The sequence below is a fragment of the Salvia hispanica genome, chromosome 5, assembly GCF_023119035.1.
Source record: "Salvia hispanica cultivar TCC Black 2014 chromosome 5, UniMelb_Shisp_WGS_1.0, whole genome shotgun sequence".
Lineage (NCBI taxonomy): Eukaryota > Viridiplantae > Streptophyta > Magnoliopsida > Lamiales > Lamiaceae > Salvia > Salvia hispanica.
The window spans coordinates 39052941-39074493 of NC_062969.1; the positions used below are offsets into that span (position 1 = coordinate 39052941).

At 35.6% G+C, this 21553-nt stretch overlaps 4 protein-coding genes across 4 annotated transcripts; all 4 read left to right on the forward strand.

The window, feature by feature from the left end:
• The first annotated feature begins 4734 nt into the window (after positions 1-4734).
• LOC125190024 (F-box protein At3g07870-like) lies at positions 4735-5838 on the forward strand. Its single transcript, XM_048087224.1, has one exon. The coding sequence runs from the start codon at positions 4735-4737 to the stop codon at positions 5836-5838; it is 1104 nt and encodes a 367-aa protein (XP_047943181.1).
• Positions 5839-9441: 3603 nt separating this feature from the next.
• Positions 9442-10551, forward strand: LOC125190025 (F-box protein At3g07870-like). Its single transcript, XM_048087226.1, has one exon. The coding sequence runs from the start codon at positions 9442-9444 to the stop codon at positions 10549-10551; it is 1110 nt and encodes a 369-aa protein (XP_047943183.1).
• A 2687-nt stretch (positions 10552-13238) lies between these two features.
• LOC125190026 (F-box protein At3g07870-like) lies at positions 13239-19621 on the forward strand. The gene is made up of 3 exons (XM_048087227.1): positions 13239-13873; positions 19020-19129; positions 19569-19621. Exons 1-3 carry the CDS (start codon positions 13239-13241, stop codon positions 19619-19621), a joined length of 798 nt encoding a protein of 265 aa, XP_047943184.1.
• A 331-nt stretch (positions 19622-19952) lies between these two features.
• LOC125190027 (F-box protein At3g07870-like) lies at positions 19953-21038 on the forward strand. Its single transcript, XM_048087228.1, has one exon. It carries the CDS (start codon positions 19953-19955, stop codon positions 21036-21038), a length of 1086 nt encoding a protein of 361 aa, XP_047943185.1.
• Positions 21039-21553: the final 515 nt, after the last annotated feature.

Sequence of the window (21553 nt, forward strand, 5' to 3'; positions counted from 1 at the left end):
CATGTGAATCTATCCGATTCAGACAGAGGAGATTCGGTGTATTGGAATTGGGAGGATTGGAATTGCTGAGAAGAGTTGTTGATCGAGTCCATATTGGTCTAGTAGTCACCCAACCCCGATTGGGTACGACCCACGTTCCTCTGCTGATGAGAGGAGGACTGACCCCGGTATTGGGGTGTATGTTGCCCCGGCGAGGGCGATTGCGGACTCCACATATGATTTCGAGGGAGGGTGGGACTCGATCTTCACGGTTGGGAAGATGGAAAGTTTCCGCATCCCGAGTCTCTATAGTCGGGGGAATCATCACCTCCACCTTGCATTTTTGATAGTATGAAAATTGTATAAAAGGAAATTTAGAGTGTAAAAATGAGTGTGAAGTGAAAATTGGATGGAAAAGATATATATAAAAAAATTTTGAAAAAAAATAAAAATAAAATCGGAATGCCCAAGGGCCACGACTCTCGGCCCCCTGCAGTGGAGGGTCGCGCCTCGCGCACAAGGGCCGAGCTTGCGCCCCTCAGTTGGTCAAACCCCCCCCCCCGCGCCTCCATGCGCCTCTAGTAGTGGGGGGCCGCGGCCCTCCCACTGTGGACACTGTAATAAATGGGCTTTACATGAAGAAGTGTTGGTCCGGCCCAATGAGTATAATTGAGCGTCATGGCCCAACATGAAATTGAATGTGTGAACAAAATTCCGGATCGAGCTTTGCTTTTTTCTCGGCCCAGCCCGACCGATACTTCATAATAAAATATTGTGCTAATTTATTGCGCAGTAAATTGATCCTTATTTTATCATTTATTCGCATTGTTGTAAGACTATAGTAACAATGCATTTTGCTTCTTGTAGAACCTGTTTTAGGCCATGATGATTTTGATGAATTCCATCTTGTAGAATGCGTTAGGATTTTAGGCTTATATTCGATTTTGTACTAGTATCATTAGGATTTGTGTTTCTATATTTTGATAGTATAATGTAGTAAATATTTTATTGCTGCAAAATTTTGTATATGTATAACCTAAAATGATTTAGTACTTTGCAAAAAATTTTATTAGCCATACCTAATTTACCAAATTATATTTTGTGGAATGGATTTGGGATTAGGACGAAATTAATTGCACCCATATGTGATGCAAAGAAATATCATAAATGGAATGTTGCTATTAATTTATTATCCTTTATTTAAAGAGTAGTGCTAAATGACCACATTATGACCAACCATAAAAATAAAAAAAATTAATAAAAGATAGTGTATTTAATGCCATTTCGTTGAAATCAATACTTCTAAAAAGTATCAATTTTATTTGCACAATTGTACCCTTAGTTTTGGTGATTGTTATTTGTATCTTACAAGACTAGATCTTTTAACTGTTGATGTCTTGCATCTCGAGCTTGAAAATTAAAGGCCAAAATTGAGTTTTACATTACAATAACTTTTATTGTGAAAATATTTCACACAGGCTGGCATAATAAATTATAGAGTGGTATGAATAATACTATAGCTTAAAAGACCATAAATATTGATGTTGCATTATAAATCATAGAGGAGTTGCATGAATAATATAACTAAAAAGACCATAAATATTGATGTTGCATTATAAATATTGATTTTTACACAATTGATGTCTCTGGCGACGCCTATTAGAAACAATGATATCAATGGAGCTTTTGCTATATAAGCCTTTTTATTTTCTTCTTTTTCTTCTTCTTCTTCTTCATATCTTTATCAAGAAGGCTATGCAAAGCCTCAAACAAAATAATTAATATTAATGGAGTATTCAGATGTGTTGAGCAAGAAACAAGATATACTGGAATACAAATTAATCGCTAGTAATACGGCAAATAATGCTAAATAAACTCTCGTTAATGTGTATTCAAATAAGTACTAAAAATCTAAGATGAATAATAGTATAAGATTGATTAGAATACAAATTAATCACTAGTAAAGCTACCATGTGACATATTGCTTCAAAGACGACGGTGAGAGATCGTTTGCAAAGTAAATACCATCACTCTTTGCCGCCCATACATTTAGTGATTTTTTAAGAGTGGACTGGTCACTCTTATAAACATAGAGAGAAATTTGCTTCGGAGCCCACGAAAACTGACAATTAAAAAAAGTAGTACCCCAAATATTAGGGCAGAAACTCCAGTGATAGTCTTGACCTTCAGTAATATTATGAAAGCCAAAATCGTCATCGTGAGATGCACAATGCACCGTCAGAGGAAGGGAATTTTTCGGGAGAAGATTTAAGACATGAATGTTGCGCTTCTTAGTACGGAAGATGCAACCATGAACATCAAATGGCTGCAAAATGTTTGCTATTACAAACACAACAAAATATATCTTCAACATGTTCAAATTTAGATAGGGTGAAATGATTCAATAATTCACCCTATTGGCTTCATTATATAGGCGAAAATTAGTTATTTATAACTAAAATTTATCACAATTCGAAATATTTAGATGCTAAAAAATCTAATTTCACATTAATTCAATACAAATCTGGATATTGTATTACTCCCATCATCTTATCATTAAATGTCCCAACTCAGCATAAGGTATCAGATGAGAAAAAAGGAAAATTTTGAGATAAATTTAGTTTGCTTGTTTTGTTAATTATTTAAATTTTGATTGTACAATTAATAATATTGATAGTTTTGTCAATTAAGCTAGTCGATCAAAATTTGTTATTCGCAAATTTTGGATTCGGCCCAACTTAGACCAACCGACGCGATGTTCTCGACCAATTTTATTTATTTTATATTTTCATCTATAAATACATGTATTCCACATTTTGTTTTTCAATTATTTTTATTTTTTATTTAATACTATAGTATAAATTTTAAGAAAAATTGAATTTATCAGTATGCCTTGATCCTACTAAATGGACTTTACGTGAATAAGTATTGGTCCGGCCCAATTAGTATAATTGAGCCGCCATGGCCCAACATGAAATCGAATGTGTGAACAAAATTCTGGATTGGACTTTCTTTTTTATCGGGTCAGCCCGACCGATACTCAGAATAAAATATTTCGCAGTAAATTGATGTTTATTTTATCATTTTTTCGCATTGTTGTAACTTGTAAGATTATAGTATCCACGCATTTTGCTTTTTGTAGATCTTTTTTTAGGCCATAATGATTTTGATGAATTTAATCTTGTGGAATGCGTTAGGGTTTTAGGCTTATATTCGATTTTGTAATAGTATCATTAGGATTCGTGTTTCTATATTTTGATAGTACAATGTATAGTAAATATTTTATTGCTACAAAATTTTGTATATGTATAACCTAAAATGATTTAGTACTTTGCAAAAATTGTTATTAGCCATTCTTAATTTACCAAATTATATTTTGTGGAATGGATTTGGGATTAGGACTAAATTAATTACACTCATATGTGATGCAAAGAAATATCATATATGGAATGTTACTATTAATATTTTATCCTTTGTTTACAGTGGGGCAAATCTAACCTTCCGGAACCAACTGAGCTACACCCTGGCATTATCCTTTGCTAACATGTAATAGTACCGTGTAGTAGAAGTATGAACATCATCAATTGAAAATAATTACGTGTGTTGGCTTGATCTTCCTCCAACTTGAGGAGACTACACCGACATCTAAGAGTCTATAACGCACATACCTGGTGATCTAGTCTCGAACGAATGCAGATGCTTCCTGTCGTATTCCCACAACCGGTATTCCATCAACAATGCTTGTGAGGGCCTACATATACTTCATGATCTATAATGTGGATTTCACCATCATGCCTTATTTGGTCCAAACCTTATGTAGATTCAAACTCTCAAACAATGATACCCTTCGCTCTCGTGAGATAAAATCGCTACCGGATTCGTACGATCACATATGACGAGTACAAGTTGCATTTGGTTGCAGGAAAAGTATTTCCATTACAGTCTTAGATATAACCCTACTTGTCACGGTCCTCCAAAAACACTACAAGTCATCAACCTTGAGGACAAGGTTATTTTAATCTCTCTAATTTTATTATAGTATTTCTAAACTTCTCTTAATTAAGTTGGTAAAAAATGTTTCTTTCGGACCAAACATGTGAAGGGTTTGACATTTGAGTGGGTCCACTATGGATTCTCTGAAAAGAAAAACACTTATATATAAAATCACTTTCTTAACATCGTCAGAAACATTTATTATTGCAAATCTCAAACCATATTTAGACCTCTGCGGCGCCACTTGAAGATTCGCCGTCTCCACCGCATTTCCACCGGAAGGTAAATGAACTTTCTTATTCATCACTCAACATTTTTTCAATCTCTCTATTTTAGCTCGTTTTCTAGCTACATGCCCTTGTTTTTTTAGATTTCGCTGTAAATTGTTTTGCTTTTTTAGGCCTTATTGATTTTTGATGAATTCTGTCTTGTTAAAGTTTTCGCTGTAAATAGATGTTTTTTTGGTGGCGTTGTTAGAATATAGCATCCATATGTTTTGCTTCTTGTAGATCTTGTTTTAGGCCTTAATGATTTTGATGAATTCAGTCTTGTTAAATTAGGGTTTTAAGCTTATATTCAATTTTGTTGTAATCCTGCATTTTGATGCTGGAGATTTTTGTGTATATATAATTATAAATTAAAATCGATTTGTAATTCTGTTTCAAATTTGTTATCAGCCACAAACCAAATATACTAAATTCAATTTTAATGATGAAGGTGTTATTGAGCTTTGAGATGAAGAAAATTGCGGGTAATTCCAAAATGGGTGAAGATTTCTTCAAATATCTTCCATCAGAAGTCGTATTAGATATCCTCTCAAGAGTCCCCACTCTAGATGTTATGGCGTGCAAGTGTGTTTGTAAGCCATGGCTCGGTCTGCTCGCTACTCCTGAATTTGTGAATGCACACATATCGAGATCAGTCCCGGGGTTTGCAGTTGAAACACAACCACGGTCATTCAAAATGGTTGAAATTGTGGAAGAGCTTGATGAGGAGCAAGAGTGGGACGTGACCTTCAGCTTCGAACTCCCTTTCGATGAAATGATTCACAGTTCAGTCAATGGTTTGTTCTTTCTAAAAGACTTTGCTTTTGGTGATCTTATCCTGTGCAATCCGATCACATCTGACTATATCATGCTCCCTTGTCCACGACAAACCACCCCAGATGTCCAGATTGACATGGAGAATTTTGGATTTGGAGTGAGCAGAATGACCGGCCAATATAAGGTGGTCAGGATTTTCGTTGAAAAATCATCGGAGGAGGAGTGCAATTATGAGTGCCAAGTATACACTGTTGGAACTGGATCGTGGAGAAAAGTTCCCTTTGGTGACTCGCTCAGGTTATGTGAAGATGTTGGAGGGGTACTTGTGAATGGGAATCTTCATTGGACCGTCGAGGAAACAAGAAGAGGCTCTGGTGAATGGATTTGTTGCTTTGATCTTGAAACGGAACTTTTTAGCACCTTCCCCGCACCTCCTCTTCCTAGTAGTACAGGTGTTTACTCCAGTAGGTCACTCTGTGTTTTGCGGGATTGCCTTTGTGTAACCGATATTTCAACCACTGATGGGTGCATTATAATCTGGTTGATGGAGGAATACGAGCACAGTTGGACAAAGATATTTGTCATCCCTGATGTTGATAGGCTTCCTGATGTTGATGTTTGGCCGATTAGAATTTTCGAAAATGGCGACGTCTTGATGGAATGCAAGGATGGCACGCTATTCTGCTATTCCATTGAAACGAAAACTTTTGACTACGACATTGTGTCTCAAGAGGATCGTGCACCGTTCCCCTCTACATTCGTGTATGCCCCGAGCTTTGTCTCTCTCAAGAGTTTTGCTATGGAGAATGCATGCTCATTTTGAGTTGTGACTTTGTAGTTTCTTTCTAGTCTGATTGTAAAATGCATAAACGGGTGAGGAACTTTGCTAAGATATTATTTGTAACTTCTTGGGTTTTATTTATGATCTGGTGTAGCTTTTCTTGCTATATACATTCTGATGAAAAACTGATCGACGAATATATTATTAGTATGTTTATTACATTAGTTTCACTAATGTGTATTGTCTAGTCTAGAGATATGGTGATTAATGTCGGATATCTAAGTTGTTACGATCGAGTTTATCATGATACAATCTTTAAATTTAACCGTTCATGTTCGAATGCGGATGCTGCAATTCTGATGAGGATGTAGCGTTCAACTTCGAACTCCCCTTTGGTGAGTCAATCCGTAATTCAGCGAATGGTTTTATCTTTCTACGTGGCGTCAATCATGGTGATCTTATCCTTTGCAATCCAGTCACACGTGACTATATCAAGATCCTTTCTCCTCCACAAATTACCTCAAAAGATTAGCTTGCAGTTGAGAATTTTGGATTTGGTGTCAGCGGAACGACCGGCCAATATAAGGTGGTTAGGGTAAAAACAACTTCATTGACGAGTACAAAAAAATCCATTACCATCGTGCCAATATGAGTGCCAAGCATGCACCGTTGGGATTGACACGTGGAGAAAAGTTCCCTCTGGGCCCACTAAGATTTTTCGACGACCTTAAAGGGGGTATACTCTTTAATGGAAATCTTCATTGGACGTTAATTGAGATATTGCATACAACTGCATTTTTCCTTTGGACCGTTATAGATGAGCAAAAAGATAAAAGAGTGAGAAATTATGAAGATGGATTATTTAATTGTGGAGTAATTTAATTTGAATCACAAAAATCGTCATCGTGAGATGCACAATGCACCGTCAGAGGTAGGGAATGTTTCGGGAGAAGATTTAAGACATGAACGTTGAAGATGCAACCATGAACATCAAATGGCTGCCAAATGTTTGCTATTACAAACACAACTAAATAAATCTTCAACATGTTCAAATTCAGATAGGGTGAGATGATTCAATAATAATTCACCCTATTGGATTCTTATATAGGCGAAAATGAGTTATTAATTTATTACTAAAATTTATCACAATTTGAAATATTTAGATGCTAAAAAATCTTATTTACATTAATTCAATACAAATTTGGATACTGTATTATCCCATCATCTATCATTAAATGTCCCAACTCAGCAAGGTATCAGATGAGAAAAAAGGAAACTTGAGATAAATTTAGTTTGCTTGTTTTGTTAATTATTTAAATTTTGATTGTACAATTAATAATATTGATAGTTTTCTCAATTAAGCTAGTCGATCAAAATTTGTTATTCGCAAATTTTGGATTTGGCCCAACTGAGACCAACCGACGTGCTCGACCAATTTTATTTATTTTATATTTTCATGTATAAATACACATACTCTACATTTTGTTTGTCAATTATTTTTATTTTTTATTTAATATATAGTATAAATTTTAAGGAAATTTGAATTTAGTAGTATGCCTTGATCCTAATAAATGGGCTTTACATGAATAAGTGCTGGTCCGGCCCAATGAGTATAATTAAGCCGTCATGGCCCAACAAAATTCCGGATCTGGCTTGCTTCTTTCTCGTGTCAGCCTGACCGATACTCAAGAATAAAATACTGTGCTAACTTATTTCGCAGTAAATTGATGCTTATTTTATCATTTTTTTTCGCACTGTCGTAAGACTATAGTATCCATGCATTTTGCTTCTTGTAGATCTTGTTTTAGGACATACTCCCTCCGTCCCAGATAATTCGACTCAGTATTCCATTTCGGGCCGTCCTACATAATTTGTCCCACTTCACTTTTACCATTTTTAGTAGTGGACCTCATATTCCACTAACTCATTCCTACTCACATTCCATTAGATTTCTTAAAACTCGTGCCGGGTCAAAGTGTCCCGAATTATCTGGGACGGAGGGAGTAATGATTTTGATGAATTCAGTCTTTTGGAATGCGTTAGGGTTTTAGGCTTATATTCGATTTTGTAATGTCATTAGGATTTGTGTTTCTATATTTTGATAGTATAATGTTAGGATTTGTGTTTCTATATTTTGAAAGTATAATGTAGTAAATAATTTATTGCTGCAAAATTTTGTATATGTATAAATCTAAAATGATTTAGTACTTTGCAAAAATTGTTATTAGCCATACCAGTTTTAACAAATTATATTTTGTGGAATGGACTGGGGATTAGGACTAGATTAATTACACCCATATGTGATGCAAAGAAATTATCATATATGGAATGTTACTATTAATATTTTTATGCTTTGTTTAAATTGGGGCAAATCTAACCTTCCGGAACCAACTGAGCTACACCCTGGCATTATCCTTTGCTAACATATAATAGTACCGTGTAGTAGAAGTATGAACACCATCAATTGAAAATAATTACGTGTGTTGGCTTGATCTTCCTCCAACTTGAGGAGACTACACCGACATTGAATAGTCTATGACGCACATACCTGCTAATCTAGTCTCGAATGCAGATGCTTCCTGTCGTATTCCCACAACCGGTATTCCATCAACAATGCATTTTTCTTTGTTCGACGATACAAATTCCCTTGATTGGCTTGTGAGGGCCCACAAATACTTCATGATCAATAATATGGATTTCACCATAATTGCCTTATTTGGTCCAAACCCTATGTGGATTCAAACTCTCAAACAATGATACCCTTCGCTCTCGTGAGATAAAAACGCTACTGGATTCATACGATCCACATGACGAGTACAAGTAGCATTTGGTTGCAGGAAAGTATTTCCGTTGATGTCTTAGGTATAACCCTACTCGTCACCGTCCTCCAAAAACACTAAAGTCATCAACCTTGCCTCAAGGTTATTTTAATCTCTCTAATTTTATTATGTATTTCTAAACTTCTCTTAATTAGGTTGTTAAAAAATGTTTCCTTCCGACCAAACATGTCAGGGTTTGAGTGGGTCCACTGTGTATTCTCTGAAAAAAAAAACCACTTATAAATACAATCACTTTCTTAACATCGTCAGACTCATTTAATGTTTCAAATCTCAAAACTCATTTCGACCTCAGCGGCGCCACTCTGAAGATCCGCCGTCTCCACCGCATTTCCATCGGAAGGTAAATGAACTTTCTTATTCATCACTCTACATTTTTCAATCTCTCTATTTTAGCTCGATTTCTAGCAGCATGCCATTGTTTTTGAGACTTCTCCGTAAATTGATGCTTTTTTTGGCGGCGTTGTTAGAATATAGCATCCATATGTTTTCCTTCCTGTAGATCTTGTTTTAGGCCTTAATGATTTTGATGAATTCAGTTTTGTTAAATTAGGGTTTTAGGCTTATATTCAATTTTGTTGTAATCCTGCATTTTGATGCTGCGATATTAAGATTATGTTGCTGCAGATTTTTGTGTATATATAATTATAACTTAAAACCGATTTGTAATTTGTTTCAAATTTTTTAACAGCCAAACCAAATTTACTAAATTCAATTTTATAGCAATAGGAGTTTAAGATTAATATTTTTGTTAATGATGAAGGTGTTATTAAGCTGAGAGATGATGAAAACTGCGGGTAATTCCAAAATGGGCGAAAATTTCTTCAAATATCTTCCATCAGAAATCGTATTAGATATCCTCTCAAGAGTCCCGACTCGAGAAGCTATGGCGTGCAAGTGTGTTTGTAAGCCTTGGCTCGGTCTGCTCGCTTCTCCGGAATTTGTGAATTCACACATGTCGAGATCAGTCCCGGGGATTGCAGTTGAAACACGCGCACAGTCATACAAAATGGTTGAATTTGTGGATGAGGAGCATCGTTGGGACGTGACCTTCAACTTCAAGCTCCCTTTTGATGAAATACATAGTTCAACTAATGGTTTGATCTTTCTAAAAGACTTTGCTCGTGGTGATCTAATCCTGTGCAATCCGATCACACGTGACTATATCAAGCTCCCTTCTCCGCGACGAACCTCCCTAAAAGTTGAGATTGACATGGAGAATTTTGGATTCTGGGTGAGCAGAATGACCGGCCAATATAAGGTGGTTAGGATTTTCGGTGAAAAACCAGCAGAGGAGTACGAATATGAGTGCCAAGTATACACTGTTGGAACTGGATCGTGGAGAAAAGTTCCCTTTAGTGACTCCCTCAGGTTATGTGACGATGTTGGAGGGGTGCTTGTGAATGGGAATCTTCATTGGACCGTCAAGGAAACAAGAAGAGGCTCTGGTGTATGGATTTGTTGCTTTGATATTGAAGCAGAGCTTTTTCGCACCTTCCCAACACCTCCTCTTCCTAGTAGTTCAGGTTTTTACTCGAGTAGGTCACTCTGTGTTTTGTGGGATTGCCTTTGTGTAAGCGATATTTCAACCACCAATGGGCGCATTATAATCTGGTTGATGGAAGATGAGCAGAGTTGGACAAAGATATTTGTCATCCCTGATGTTGATAGGCTTCCTGAGAGAGAGGAACGGCTTTTTGGATTAGTTGATGTTTGGCCGATTATAATTTTCGAAAATGGCGACGTCTTGATGCAATGGGAGAATGGCACGCTATTCTGCTATTCCAATAAGACGAAAACTTTTGACTACGGCATTGTGTCTCGAGAGGATCGTCTAATTTTCCCCTCTACAATCGTGTATGCCCCGAGCTTTGTCTCTCTCAAGAGTTTTGCGATGGAGAATGTAAGCTCGTTCTGAGTTGTGACTTTGTAGTTTCTTTCATGTCTGATTGTGAAATGCATAAACGGAGAGGAACTTGAGAGATTGTACCTCTTTTGCTAAGATATTATTTGTAACTTCTTGGGTTTTATTTATGATCTGGTGTAGCTTTAATTTTCTTGCTATATTCTGATGAAAAACAGATTGATGAATATAGTATTATTAGTATGTTTATTAAATTAGTGTGTGTTGTCTAGCAATATGGTGATTAATGTCGGATATTTAAGTTATTATGATTGAGTTTATCATGGTATAATCTTTAAATTTAACCGTTCATGTTTGAATGCGGATGCTGCAATTCTGATGAGAATGTAGCGTTCGACTTCTAACTCCCCTTTGATGTAGCTAATGGTTTTATCTTTCTACGTGGCGCCAATCATGGTGGTCTTAAACTTTGCAATCCAGTCACACGTGACTATATCAAGCTCTCTTCTCCTCGACAAACTACCTTAAAAGATCAACTTGCAATTGAGAATTTTGGATTTAGTGTGAACGGAACAACGGCCTATATAAGGTGGTTAGGGTTTTCATCATAAAACCACTTCATTGACGAGTACAAAAAGAATCCATTACCATCGTTTAGGGATTGACACGTTCCTTCGTACCATACTCTTGCGTGTCAATAGTTTGGAGAAGGCAGTGGCGAAGCCTATTGCTCATGTCTGCTCGTTGGATTCGGCTCTTGATGAAAGAATTCACGGTTGTTTTGAACTTGTTCTATGCGGGCATTGAGCTTCAGATGCCTCCGGTCTTATTCCTACAACTATATTTCATCAATAATGCCTTAAACTTTCATTTTTACGACACGGATGCTCTTAGTTGGCTTGCGAAGCTCGACCGATACTTCACAGTTAATAAATCTTCAACATGTTCAAATTCAGATAGGGTGAGATGATTCAATAATAATTCACCCTATTGGATTCATTATATAGGCGAAAATGAGTTATTTATTACTAAAATTTATCACAATTTGAAATATTTAGATGCTAAAAAAATCTTATTTTCATTAATTCAATAGAAACTTGGATACTGTATTATCACATCATCTATCATTAAATGTCCCAACTCAGCATAAGGTATCAGATGAGAAAAAAAGGAAACTTGAGATAAATTTAGTTTGCTTGTTTTGTTAAATATTTAAATTTTGATTGTACAATTAATAATATTGATAGTTTTCTCAATTAAGCTAGTCGATCAAAATTTGTTATTCGCAAATTTTGGATTTGGCCCAATTGAGACCAACCGACGTGCTCGACCAATTTTATTTATTTAATATTTTCATCTATAAATACACATATTCTAAATTTTGTTCTTCCATTATTTTTATTTTTTTATTTAATAGGAGTGTATACTTAGTATAAATTTTAAGAAAAATTGAATTTTGTAGTATGATTTGATCCTAATAAATGGGCTTCACATGAAGTGTTGGTCCGGTCCAATGAGTATAATTCGAATGTGTGAACAAAATTCCGGATTGGGCTTGTTTTTTCTCAGGTCAGCCCGACCGATACTAAGAATAAAATATTGTGCTAACTTATTTGGCAGTAAATTGATGCTTAATTTATCAATTTTTCGCATTGTTGTAAGATTATAGTATCCATTCATTTTGCTTCTGGTAGATCTTGTTTTAGGCCATAATGATTTTGATGAATTCAATCTTGTGGAATGTGTTAGGCTCCGTTGGTATTACGGAATTGAACATGCGGAATTGGAATTGGAGCTTCTAATTCCAAATCCAATGTTCGGTACCACAAAATATTTGGATTTGGAATTGAATTACAATTTCAATTCCGCTCAAATCCACAATTTGAATTCCAAATGAGGAGTAGACAATTGGAATTTCAATTAGTAATAAAATTGCACTTTCACACTGCTACATACACACACACCCCTGCACATACACACACACCCCTGCGCGCACACACACACACACCTGCACAGACACACACACACACACTCACACCTGCACACACACACACACACACTCACACCTGCACACACACACACACACACTCACACCTGCACACACACACCCCTGCACACACACACACACAAACACACACACAGACACACACACACACACCTGCACATACACACACACACACACTCACACATACACACACACCACACACACTTACACCTGCACACACACACACACACACACACTGCACACACAGTCACACACACACACACACACACCTGCAAATACACACACAAACGATACACACCTACACATTCCTGCACATATACACAGCAGCCCCCACACATACACGCATCGCCCACACACACACCTGCCCACACACATAACACATACCATCACAGACACACACACACATACACATACTACATATTTTTTTTGTATTCAATTTCTCATCAATTATCATTTTACCGAACAAAAGATTTGGAATTGAATTATAATTCAAATCTTTCAAATTCAATTCCGTAGAATTCTAATTCCAATTCCTTGTACCGCACACACTACATAATTTTTTGATGAAATAATTCGTAGTTCAGTCAATAGTTTGTTCTTTCTAAAAGAATTTGCTTTTGGTGATCTTATCCTGTGCAATCCGATCACACGTGACTATATCATGCTCCCTTGTCCACGACAAACCACCCTAAATGTCAAGATTAACATCGAGAATTTTGGATTTGGAGTGAGTAGAATGACCAGAAAATATAAGGTGGTTAGGATTTTCGGTGAAAAATCATTGGAGGAGGAGTGCAAATATGGGTGCCAAGTATACACGGTTGGAACTGGATCGTGGAGAAAAGTTCCCTTTGGTGACTCGCTCAGGTTATGTGACGATGTTGGAGGGGTACTTGTGAATGGGAATCTTCATTGGACCGCCAAGGAAACAAGAAGAGGCTCTGGTGAATGGATTTGTTGCTTTGATCTTGAAACGGAACTTTTTAGCAACTTCCCTGCACCTCCTCTTTCTAGTAGTACAGGTAGGTCACTGTGTGTTTTGCGTGATTGCCTTTGTGTAAGCGATATTTCAAACACTGATGGGTGCATTATAATCTGGTTGATGGAGGAAAATGAGCACGGTTGGACAAAGATATTTGTCATCCCTGATGTTGATAGGCTTCCTATTGTTGAAGTTTGGCCGATTAGAATTTTCGAAAATGGCGACGTCTTGATGGAATGCGAGGATGGCACGCTATTCTGCTATTCCAATAAAACAAAAACTTTTGACTACGACATTGTGTCTCAAGAGTATCGTGCACCGTTCCCCTCTACATTCGTGTATGCCCCGAGCTTTGTCTCTCTCAAGAGTTTTGCTATGGAGAATGCATGGTCATTTTGAGTTTTGACTTTGTAGTTTCTTTCATGTCTGATTGTGAAATGCATAAATGGAGAGGAACTTGAGAGAGTGTACCTCTTATACTAATATATTATTTGTAGCTTCTTGGTTTTATTTATGATCTGGTGTCGCTTTAATTTTCTTGCTATATTCTGATGAAAAACAAATTGATGAATAAATTATTAGTATGTTTATTAAATTAGTTGCGCTAATGTATGTTGTCTAGCGATATGGTAATTAATGTCGTACATCTAAGTTAGAGCTAGCAAATCGTGCGGATTGGGTCGCTATCGGGTCAACCCAATATCGACCCAACCATATCGGGTCCCAACCCAACCTAACCCGAAATCATCCTGGTTCTTATCAGGTACAACCCAACAGATTCGTGTTGGATTCGTGCGGATTTCGTGTCATCCAAAAAAATATCGGTCATCTTTTAATGATAGTAAATTACAATATAGTTCAACGCTATACGATAACAATCGACATATGATATTATATAATTAAAATTTGATATTACACGGTAAAATAAGATATTACAAAATTAAAATAATTAGTTTAAATAATTTTTTAGTCCAAATAATAAAATTGAAGTATATTAAAATTGAACCTAAATAAAAAGTTAAAATAATTTAAATAATTATTTTTAAAAAAAATTTAAGTATGCAGTAATATTTTTTTATCATAAAAAAATAATTAATAATAGTATTAATCATATTTTTATTAATAAAATTAAAATAAAATATTTTTTAATTAATAAAAATAATTAAAATTAAAATTTAATATATTATTTTAATTAATAAAAATAATTAAAATAATTTTTTTTTCTTAACGGATAATCCAACCCGACCCAAATCCGACCTAACCCAACCCAAAATTTTCGGGTTCTTACTGGGTCGACCTTATAAGGACCCAAATTCTAAATGTGCGGTTCGTGTCGGGTTAACTTCGTCTTCGTGCGGATTAGTGTCGGATCAAAAATTGCCATCCCTAATCTAAGTTATTATGATCGAGTTTATCATGGTACTATCTTTAAATTTAACCGATCATGTTCGAATGCGGATGCTGCAATTTTGATGAGGACGTAGTGTTCAACTTCGAACTCCCCTTTGATGAGTCAATCCATCATTCAACTAATGGTTTGATCTTTCTACGTGGCATCAATCATGATGATCTTATCTTGTGCAATCCAGTCACACGTAACTATATCATGCTCCCTTCTCCTCGGCAAACTACCTTAAAAGATCAACTTGCAGTTAGGAATTTTGGATTTAGTGTGAGCGGAACGACTGCCTATCAAAGGTGGTTAGGGTTTTCATAAGAAAACCACTTCGTTGACGAGTACAAAATGAATCCATTACCATCGTGCCAATATGAGTGCCAAGTATGCACCGTTGGGATTGACACGTGGAGAAAACTTCCCTCCGGGCCCACTAAGGTTTTTCGATGACCTTAAAGGGGGTGTACTCTTTAATGGAAATCTTCATTGGGCGTTAATTGAGATATTGCATACAACTGCATTTTTCCTTTGGACGGTTATAGATGAGAAAATGATAAAAGAGTGAGAAATATGAAGATGGATTATTTAATTGTGGAGTAATTTAATTTGAATCACAAAAATCGTCATCGTGAGATGCACAATGCACCGTCAGAGGAAGGGAATTTTTCGGGAGAAGATTTAAGACATGAACGTTGCGCTTCTTAGTACGGAAGATGCAACCATGAACATCAAATGGCTGAAAAATGTTTGCTATTACAAAAACAACAAAATAAATCTTCAACATGTTAAAATTAGATAGGGTGGGATGATTAAATAATTCACACTATTGGATTCATTATATAGGCGAAAATTAGTTATTTATTACTAAAATTTATCACAGTTCGAAATATTTAGATGCTACAAAAATCTTATTTCACATTAAATCAATACAAATTTGGATACTGTATTATCCCATCATCTATCATTAAATGTCCCAAGTCAGCATAAGGTATCAGATGAGAAAAAGGAAAATTGAGATAAATTTAGTTTGCTTGTTTTGTTAATTATTTAAATTTTGATTGTACAATTAGTAATATTGATAATTTTCTCAATTAAGCTAGTCGATCAAAATTTGTTATTCGCAAAAATTTTGGATTTGGCCCAACTGAGACCAACCGACGTGCTCGACCAATTTTATTTATTTTGTATTTTCATCTATAAATACACATATTCTACATGTTTTTTCAATTATTTTTATTTTTATTTAATATATACTTAGTATAAATTTTAAGAAAACTTGAATTTAGTAGTATGACTTGATCCTAATAAATGGGCATTACATGAATAAGTGTTGGTCTGGCCCAATGAGTATAATTCGAATGTAGGGTACACTATGGTCCTAATGGCTCCTTAGTGTTAAGTTCAAATTTAATAATAACCTTTAGATCAAGATTATGGGCGGATGAGATGTATTCTACAGGTCATACTCCGTGTTACATTATTAAGAGGCTCTGGCTACATTATGAGGGTAAAATTGGAACATCATAATCATAATTCAGTTTAATAACGGAAGGAGAGACATTTTCGCCATTTAATTTACACGTTCATATCAATCAACATTCCACATACCACTCTCTCTCCTGATTTCTGTATCACATTTTTCACAATCGAAGAAAACCTAATTTCAACATTCTCTCTCGATTTTCAACCCTAGTTCCGTCGACTCTTCGTCTTCTGAAAATCTGGAGGCGGCATTCGGTCATTGAAATCGGAAAAAAAACCTTTCGACGACCGGCAAAGTGTAGCAATCCTCTAAACACGGCGGCGGCAATATCAATTGACTTCTGCGACTGTCGTTGCCCAGAAATCTACATTTCGGGATTGCACAGTACGGCGATTTTAAGGTAATATACACACTTGATTCTATCAACCAACTCCCGTATACATTATTGTATAGATTGCCCGAATTGAAGGGTTCAATTTTATATTTAAATTGATTACGAATTCTAGAATTTTCGTGAAAATTAATAATTTTGTAGTTAAAGCTTTGGTTTTTGTCGGGAATAAGGTAATTTACATTATTCAATATAACTTTGGGTAGCTTTTGTTTGTTTGTTTGCTTTTGGTTATTTGTTTGAACTAGTCCATGGTTTTGATGTTGTGAAGTGACGGTGGGCATGAGTTGTGGTGTTTTGTTTAATTGTGTATTGTCTGTTTGGTGGGAGTTATGTATTTAGAGCAAAATTAATATCGTGTGTTACATTATCAACAAGAATGAGTTACATTATCAACTAGAAAGCATGAAATAATGTATCGTATCGTTGTTAGTAATGTAACTTAGGATGCGCCCTGGATTAAGTTGTGTGTTGACATTCTCTGCATGCCCTTTGTTTCATTATTAACCACCGTTCGATACATTATCCAATAGACAACCGATAATAATGTATTGCATGTTTATCAACACTGTAATCATGCGTATGAGTTATGTTATGCAAAGTGTTTGTGTTGCACATTACATTATTACCCACAATTAGTACATTACAGCAGTCTTTATACACTAATGTATACTATTAATAGCAATAATGTAAACGGGGTGCGTACATTAGTCGCCATGTTTGTACTACATTATTGTGAATTGTTGTGTTCATTTTTTAAGTCTATAATTTACATTATTTACCCCAGTTTGATACATTAATACAGATTCATTTTCAGCATGTCTTTATTTTAACACATATATGACGTACATTGTTCAATATGCGATAATAGTCTCACTTTTATTATTAACTTTTGAACAGGATGGAAGAGGACAAGAGTAGATTATGAAGATAACTTTGATGATTACTTTGAAGAGATGAATATAGAAGATGTAGGGGACGAAGGTCGTCGAAATAGGGATGATGTACTCTATTTTAGGAGAACATGAACAGGATGGAAGAGGATGGAAGAGGACAAGAGTAGATTATGAAGATAACTTTGATGATTACTTTGAAGAGATGAATATAGAAGATGTAGGGGACGAAGGTCGTCGAAATAGGGATGATGTACTCTATTTTAGGAGAACATGAACAGTGTAGCATGATTTTGTACTGTGTTTAGTATTGCAAATGTAATGTAGATATTGTTTTCTGTGTTGACATTATTTGTGGAACATGGTACATTATTTAACAGATTATGTTACATTATAATGTATTCATCATGTATTACAGTTTGTTATCTTAAATAATGTAAACTTATGTTATCAATAATGTAAGTCGTCACAGCTTTGATGTATGAATTGCTAAATTAAAAAAAGTAAGTAGTATATCTTAAAAAATAAAATTTTCTAAGCTTTCAATTATAAATGCAATAACAATTTTATTGTAGAAAGATGTGGTTTAGATTAAGATAATTAATTAAGAAAATCAAATCTTGGTAGCCTTGAATTTAGGAAGCATATATAACGTAAATCATGGAAGGAAACTAACTAAATTTCTCATACCAAATCTACCCTTTCTTGAATTAAAATAATAGTTTTATTAATAAAAGGAGCATGTGTCTTGGCCGTTAGATTGATAAAATAAAGGGATGAGATCAAAATGGATATTTGACATAAATTGGGTTATGGATTTGAGCACTCCCCTGTATGAACAAAATTCCAGATTGGACTTTCATTTTTCTCTATATTTTGATAGTATAATGTAGTAAATATTTTATTGCTGCAAAATTTTGTATATGTATAACCTAAAATGATTTAGTACTTTGCCAAAAAAATTTATTAGCCATACCTAATTTACCAAATTATATTTTGTTGAATGGATTGGGGATTAGGACTAAATTAATTGCACCCATATGTGATGCAAAGAAATATCATATATGGAATGTTGCTATTAATATTTTATCCTTTTTTAAATTTGGGCAAATCTAACCTTTCGGAACCAACTGAGCTACGCCCAGGCATATTATCCTTTGCTAGCATATAATAGTACCGTGTAGTAGAGGTATGAACATCATCAATTGAAAAGAATTACGCGTGTTGGTCTATCGCGCGATATGGTAGGTAATATCAGATATCTAAGTTATTACGATCGAGTCCGTCAAAATAATATAACCTTTAAATTTAATGTTGCAGTTAAAAGACCGGCGAATAGTCATTATTATTATGAGTACATAATATGTGACAGGTGGCTTGATGTTCCTCCAACTTACTATATCGGCGTCTATGAGTCTATGACGCACATACCTGATGATCTAGTCTCGAATGCAGATGCTTCTTGTCGTATTCCTACAACCGGTATTCCATCAACAATGCATTTTCCTTTGTTGTCTTAGATATAACACTACAAGTCATCAACCTTGAGAACAAGGTTATTTTAATCTCTCTAATTTTATTATGTATTTCTAAACTTCTCTGAATCAGGTTGTTAAAAAAGGTTTCCTTCCGACCAAACATGTCAGGTTTTTGAGTGGGTCCACTATTGATTCTCTGGAAAAAAAACCACTTATAAATACAATCACTTTCTTAACACTTTTATTATTTCAAATCTCAAAACACATTTAGACCTCAGCGACGCCACTCTGAAGATTCGCCGTCTCCACCGCATTTCCACCGGAAGGTAAATGAACTTTCTTATTCATCACTCAACATTTTTCAATCTCTCTATTTTGGCTCGTTTTCTAGCTGCATGCCCTTGTTTTTTAAGATTTCTCCGTAAATTGTTTTGCTTTTTCAGGCCTTAATGATTTTGATGAATTCTGTCTTGTTAAAGATTTCGCTGTAAATTGATGCATTTTTTGGTGGCTTTGTTAGAATATAGCATCCATATGTTTTGTTTCTTATAGATCTTGTTTTAGGCCTTAATGATTTTGAAGAATTCAGTCTTGTTAAATTAGGGTTTTAGGCTTATGTTCAATTTTGTTGTAATCCTGCATTTTGATGCTGTGATTTTAAGATTATGTTGCTGCAGATTTTTGTGTATGTATAATTATAACTTAAAATCGATTTGTAATTCTGTTTCAAATTTGTTATCAGCCACAAACCAAATATACTAAATTCAATTTTAATGATGAAGGTGTTATTGAGCTTTGAGATGAAGAAAATTGCGGGTAATTCCAAAATGGGCGAAGATTTCTTCAAATATCTTCCATCAGAAATCGTATTAGATATCCTCTCAAGAGTCCCCACTCTAGATGTTATGGCGTGCAAGTGTGTTTGTAAGCCATGGCTCGGTCTGCTCGCTACTCCTGAATTTGTGAATGCACACATATCGAGATCAGTCCCGGGGTTTGCAGTTGAAACACAACCACGGTCATTCAAAATGGTTGAAATTGTGGAAGAGCTTGATGAGGAGCAAGAGTGGGACGTGACCTTCAGCTTCGAACTCCCTTTCGATGAAATGATTCATAGTTCAGTCAATGGTTTGTTCTTTCTAAAAGACTTTGCTTTTGGTGATCTTATCCTGTGCAATCCGATCACATCTGACTATATCATGCTCCCTTGTCCACGACAAACCACCCCAGATGTCCAGATTGACATGGAAAATTTTGGATTTGGAGTGAGCAGAATGACCGGCCAATATAAGGTGGTCAGGATTTTCGTTGAAAAATCATCGGAGGAGGAGTGCAATTATGAGTGCCAAGTATACACTGTTGGAACTGGATCGTGGAGAAAAGTTCCCTTTGGTGACTCGCTCAGGTTATGGGAAGATGTTGGAGGGGTACTTGTGAATGGGAATCTTCATTGGATCGTCGAGGAAACAAGAAGAGGCTCTGGTGAATGGATTTGTTGCTTTGATCTTGAAACGGAACTTTTTAGCACCTTCCCCGCACCTCCTCTTCCTAGTAGTACAGGTGTTTACTCCAGTAGGTCACTCTGTGTTTTGCGGGATTGCCTTTGTGTAACTGATATTTCAACCACTGATGGGTGCATTATAATCTGGTTGATGGAGGAATACGAGCATGGTTGGACAAAGATATTTGTCATCCCTGATGTTGATGTTTGGCCGATCAGAATTTTCGAAAATGGCGACGTCTTGATGGAATGCAAGGATGGCACGCTATTCTGCTATTCCATTGAAACGAAAACTTTTGACTACGACATTGTGTCTCAAGAGGATCGTGCACCGTTCCCCTCTACATTCGTGTATGCCCCGAGCTTTGTCTCTCTCAAGAGTTTTGCTATGGAAAATGCATGCTCATTTTGAGTTGTGATTCTGTAGTTTCTTTCTTGTCTGATTGTGAAATGCATAAACGGTGAGAAACTTGAGAGATTGTACCTCTTTTGCTAAGATACTATTTGTAGATTCTTGGGTTTTATTTATGATCTGGTGTAGCTTTTCTTCCTATATACATTCTGATGAAAAACAGATCGATGAATATATTATTAGTATGTTTATTAAATTAGTTTCACTAATGTGTGTTGTCTAGCGGTATGGTGATTAATGTCGGATATCTAAGTTGTTACGATCAAGTTTATCATGGTACAATCTTTAAATTTTGCCGTTCATGTTCGAATACGGATGCTGCAATTCTGATGAGGATGTAGTGTTCGACTTCGAACTCCCCTTTGGTGAGTCAATTCGTAGTTCAGCTAATGGTTTTATCTTTCTACGTGGCGGCAATCATGGTGATCTTATCCTTTGCAATCCAGTCACATGTGACTATATATATCAAGCTCCCTTCTCCTCGACAAATTACCTCAAAAGATTAGCTTGCAGTT

Bases quoted from the DNA above. Each gene is read 5' to 3' on its own strand.
- LOC125190024 (XM_048087224.1), top strand. From the start codon at position 4,735: ATGGGTGAAGATTTCTTCAAATATCTTCCATCAGAAGTCGTATTAGAT.
- LOC125190025 (XM_048087226.1), top strand. From the start codon at position 9,442: ATGGGCGAAAATTTCTTCAAATATCTTCCATCAGAAATCGTATTAGAT.
- LOC125190026 (XM_048087227.1), top strand. From the start codon at position 13,239: ATGACCAGAAAATATAAGGTGGTTAGGATTTTCGGTGAAAAATCATTG. The intron at 13,874-19,019 runs GTCATTTTGAGT...AATATGTGACAG, and splicing joins TTTGCTATGGAGAATGCATG to GTGGCTTGATGTTCCTCCAA. The intron at 19,130-19,568 runs GTATTCCATCAA...TTGCTTTTTCAG, and splicing joins TTGTCGTATTCCTACAACCG to GCCTTAATGATTTTGATGAA.
- LOC125190027 (XM_048087228.1), top strand. From the start codon at position 19,953: ATGGGCGAAGATTTCTTCAAATATCTTCCATCAGAAATCGTATTAGAT.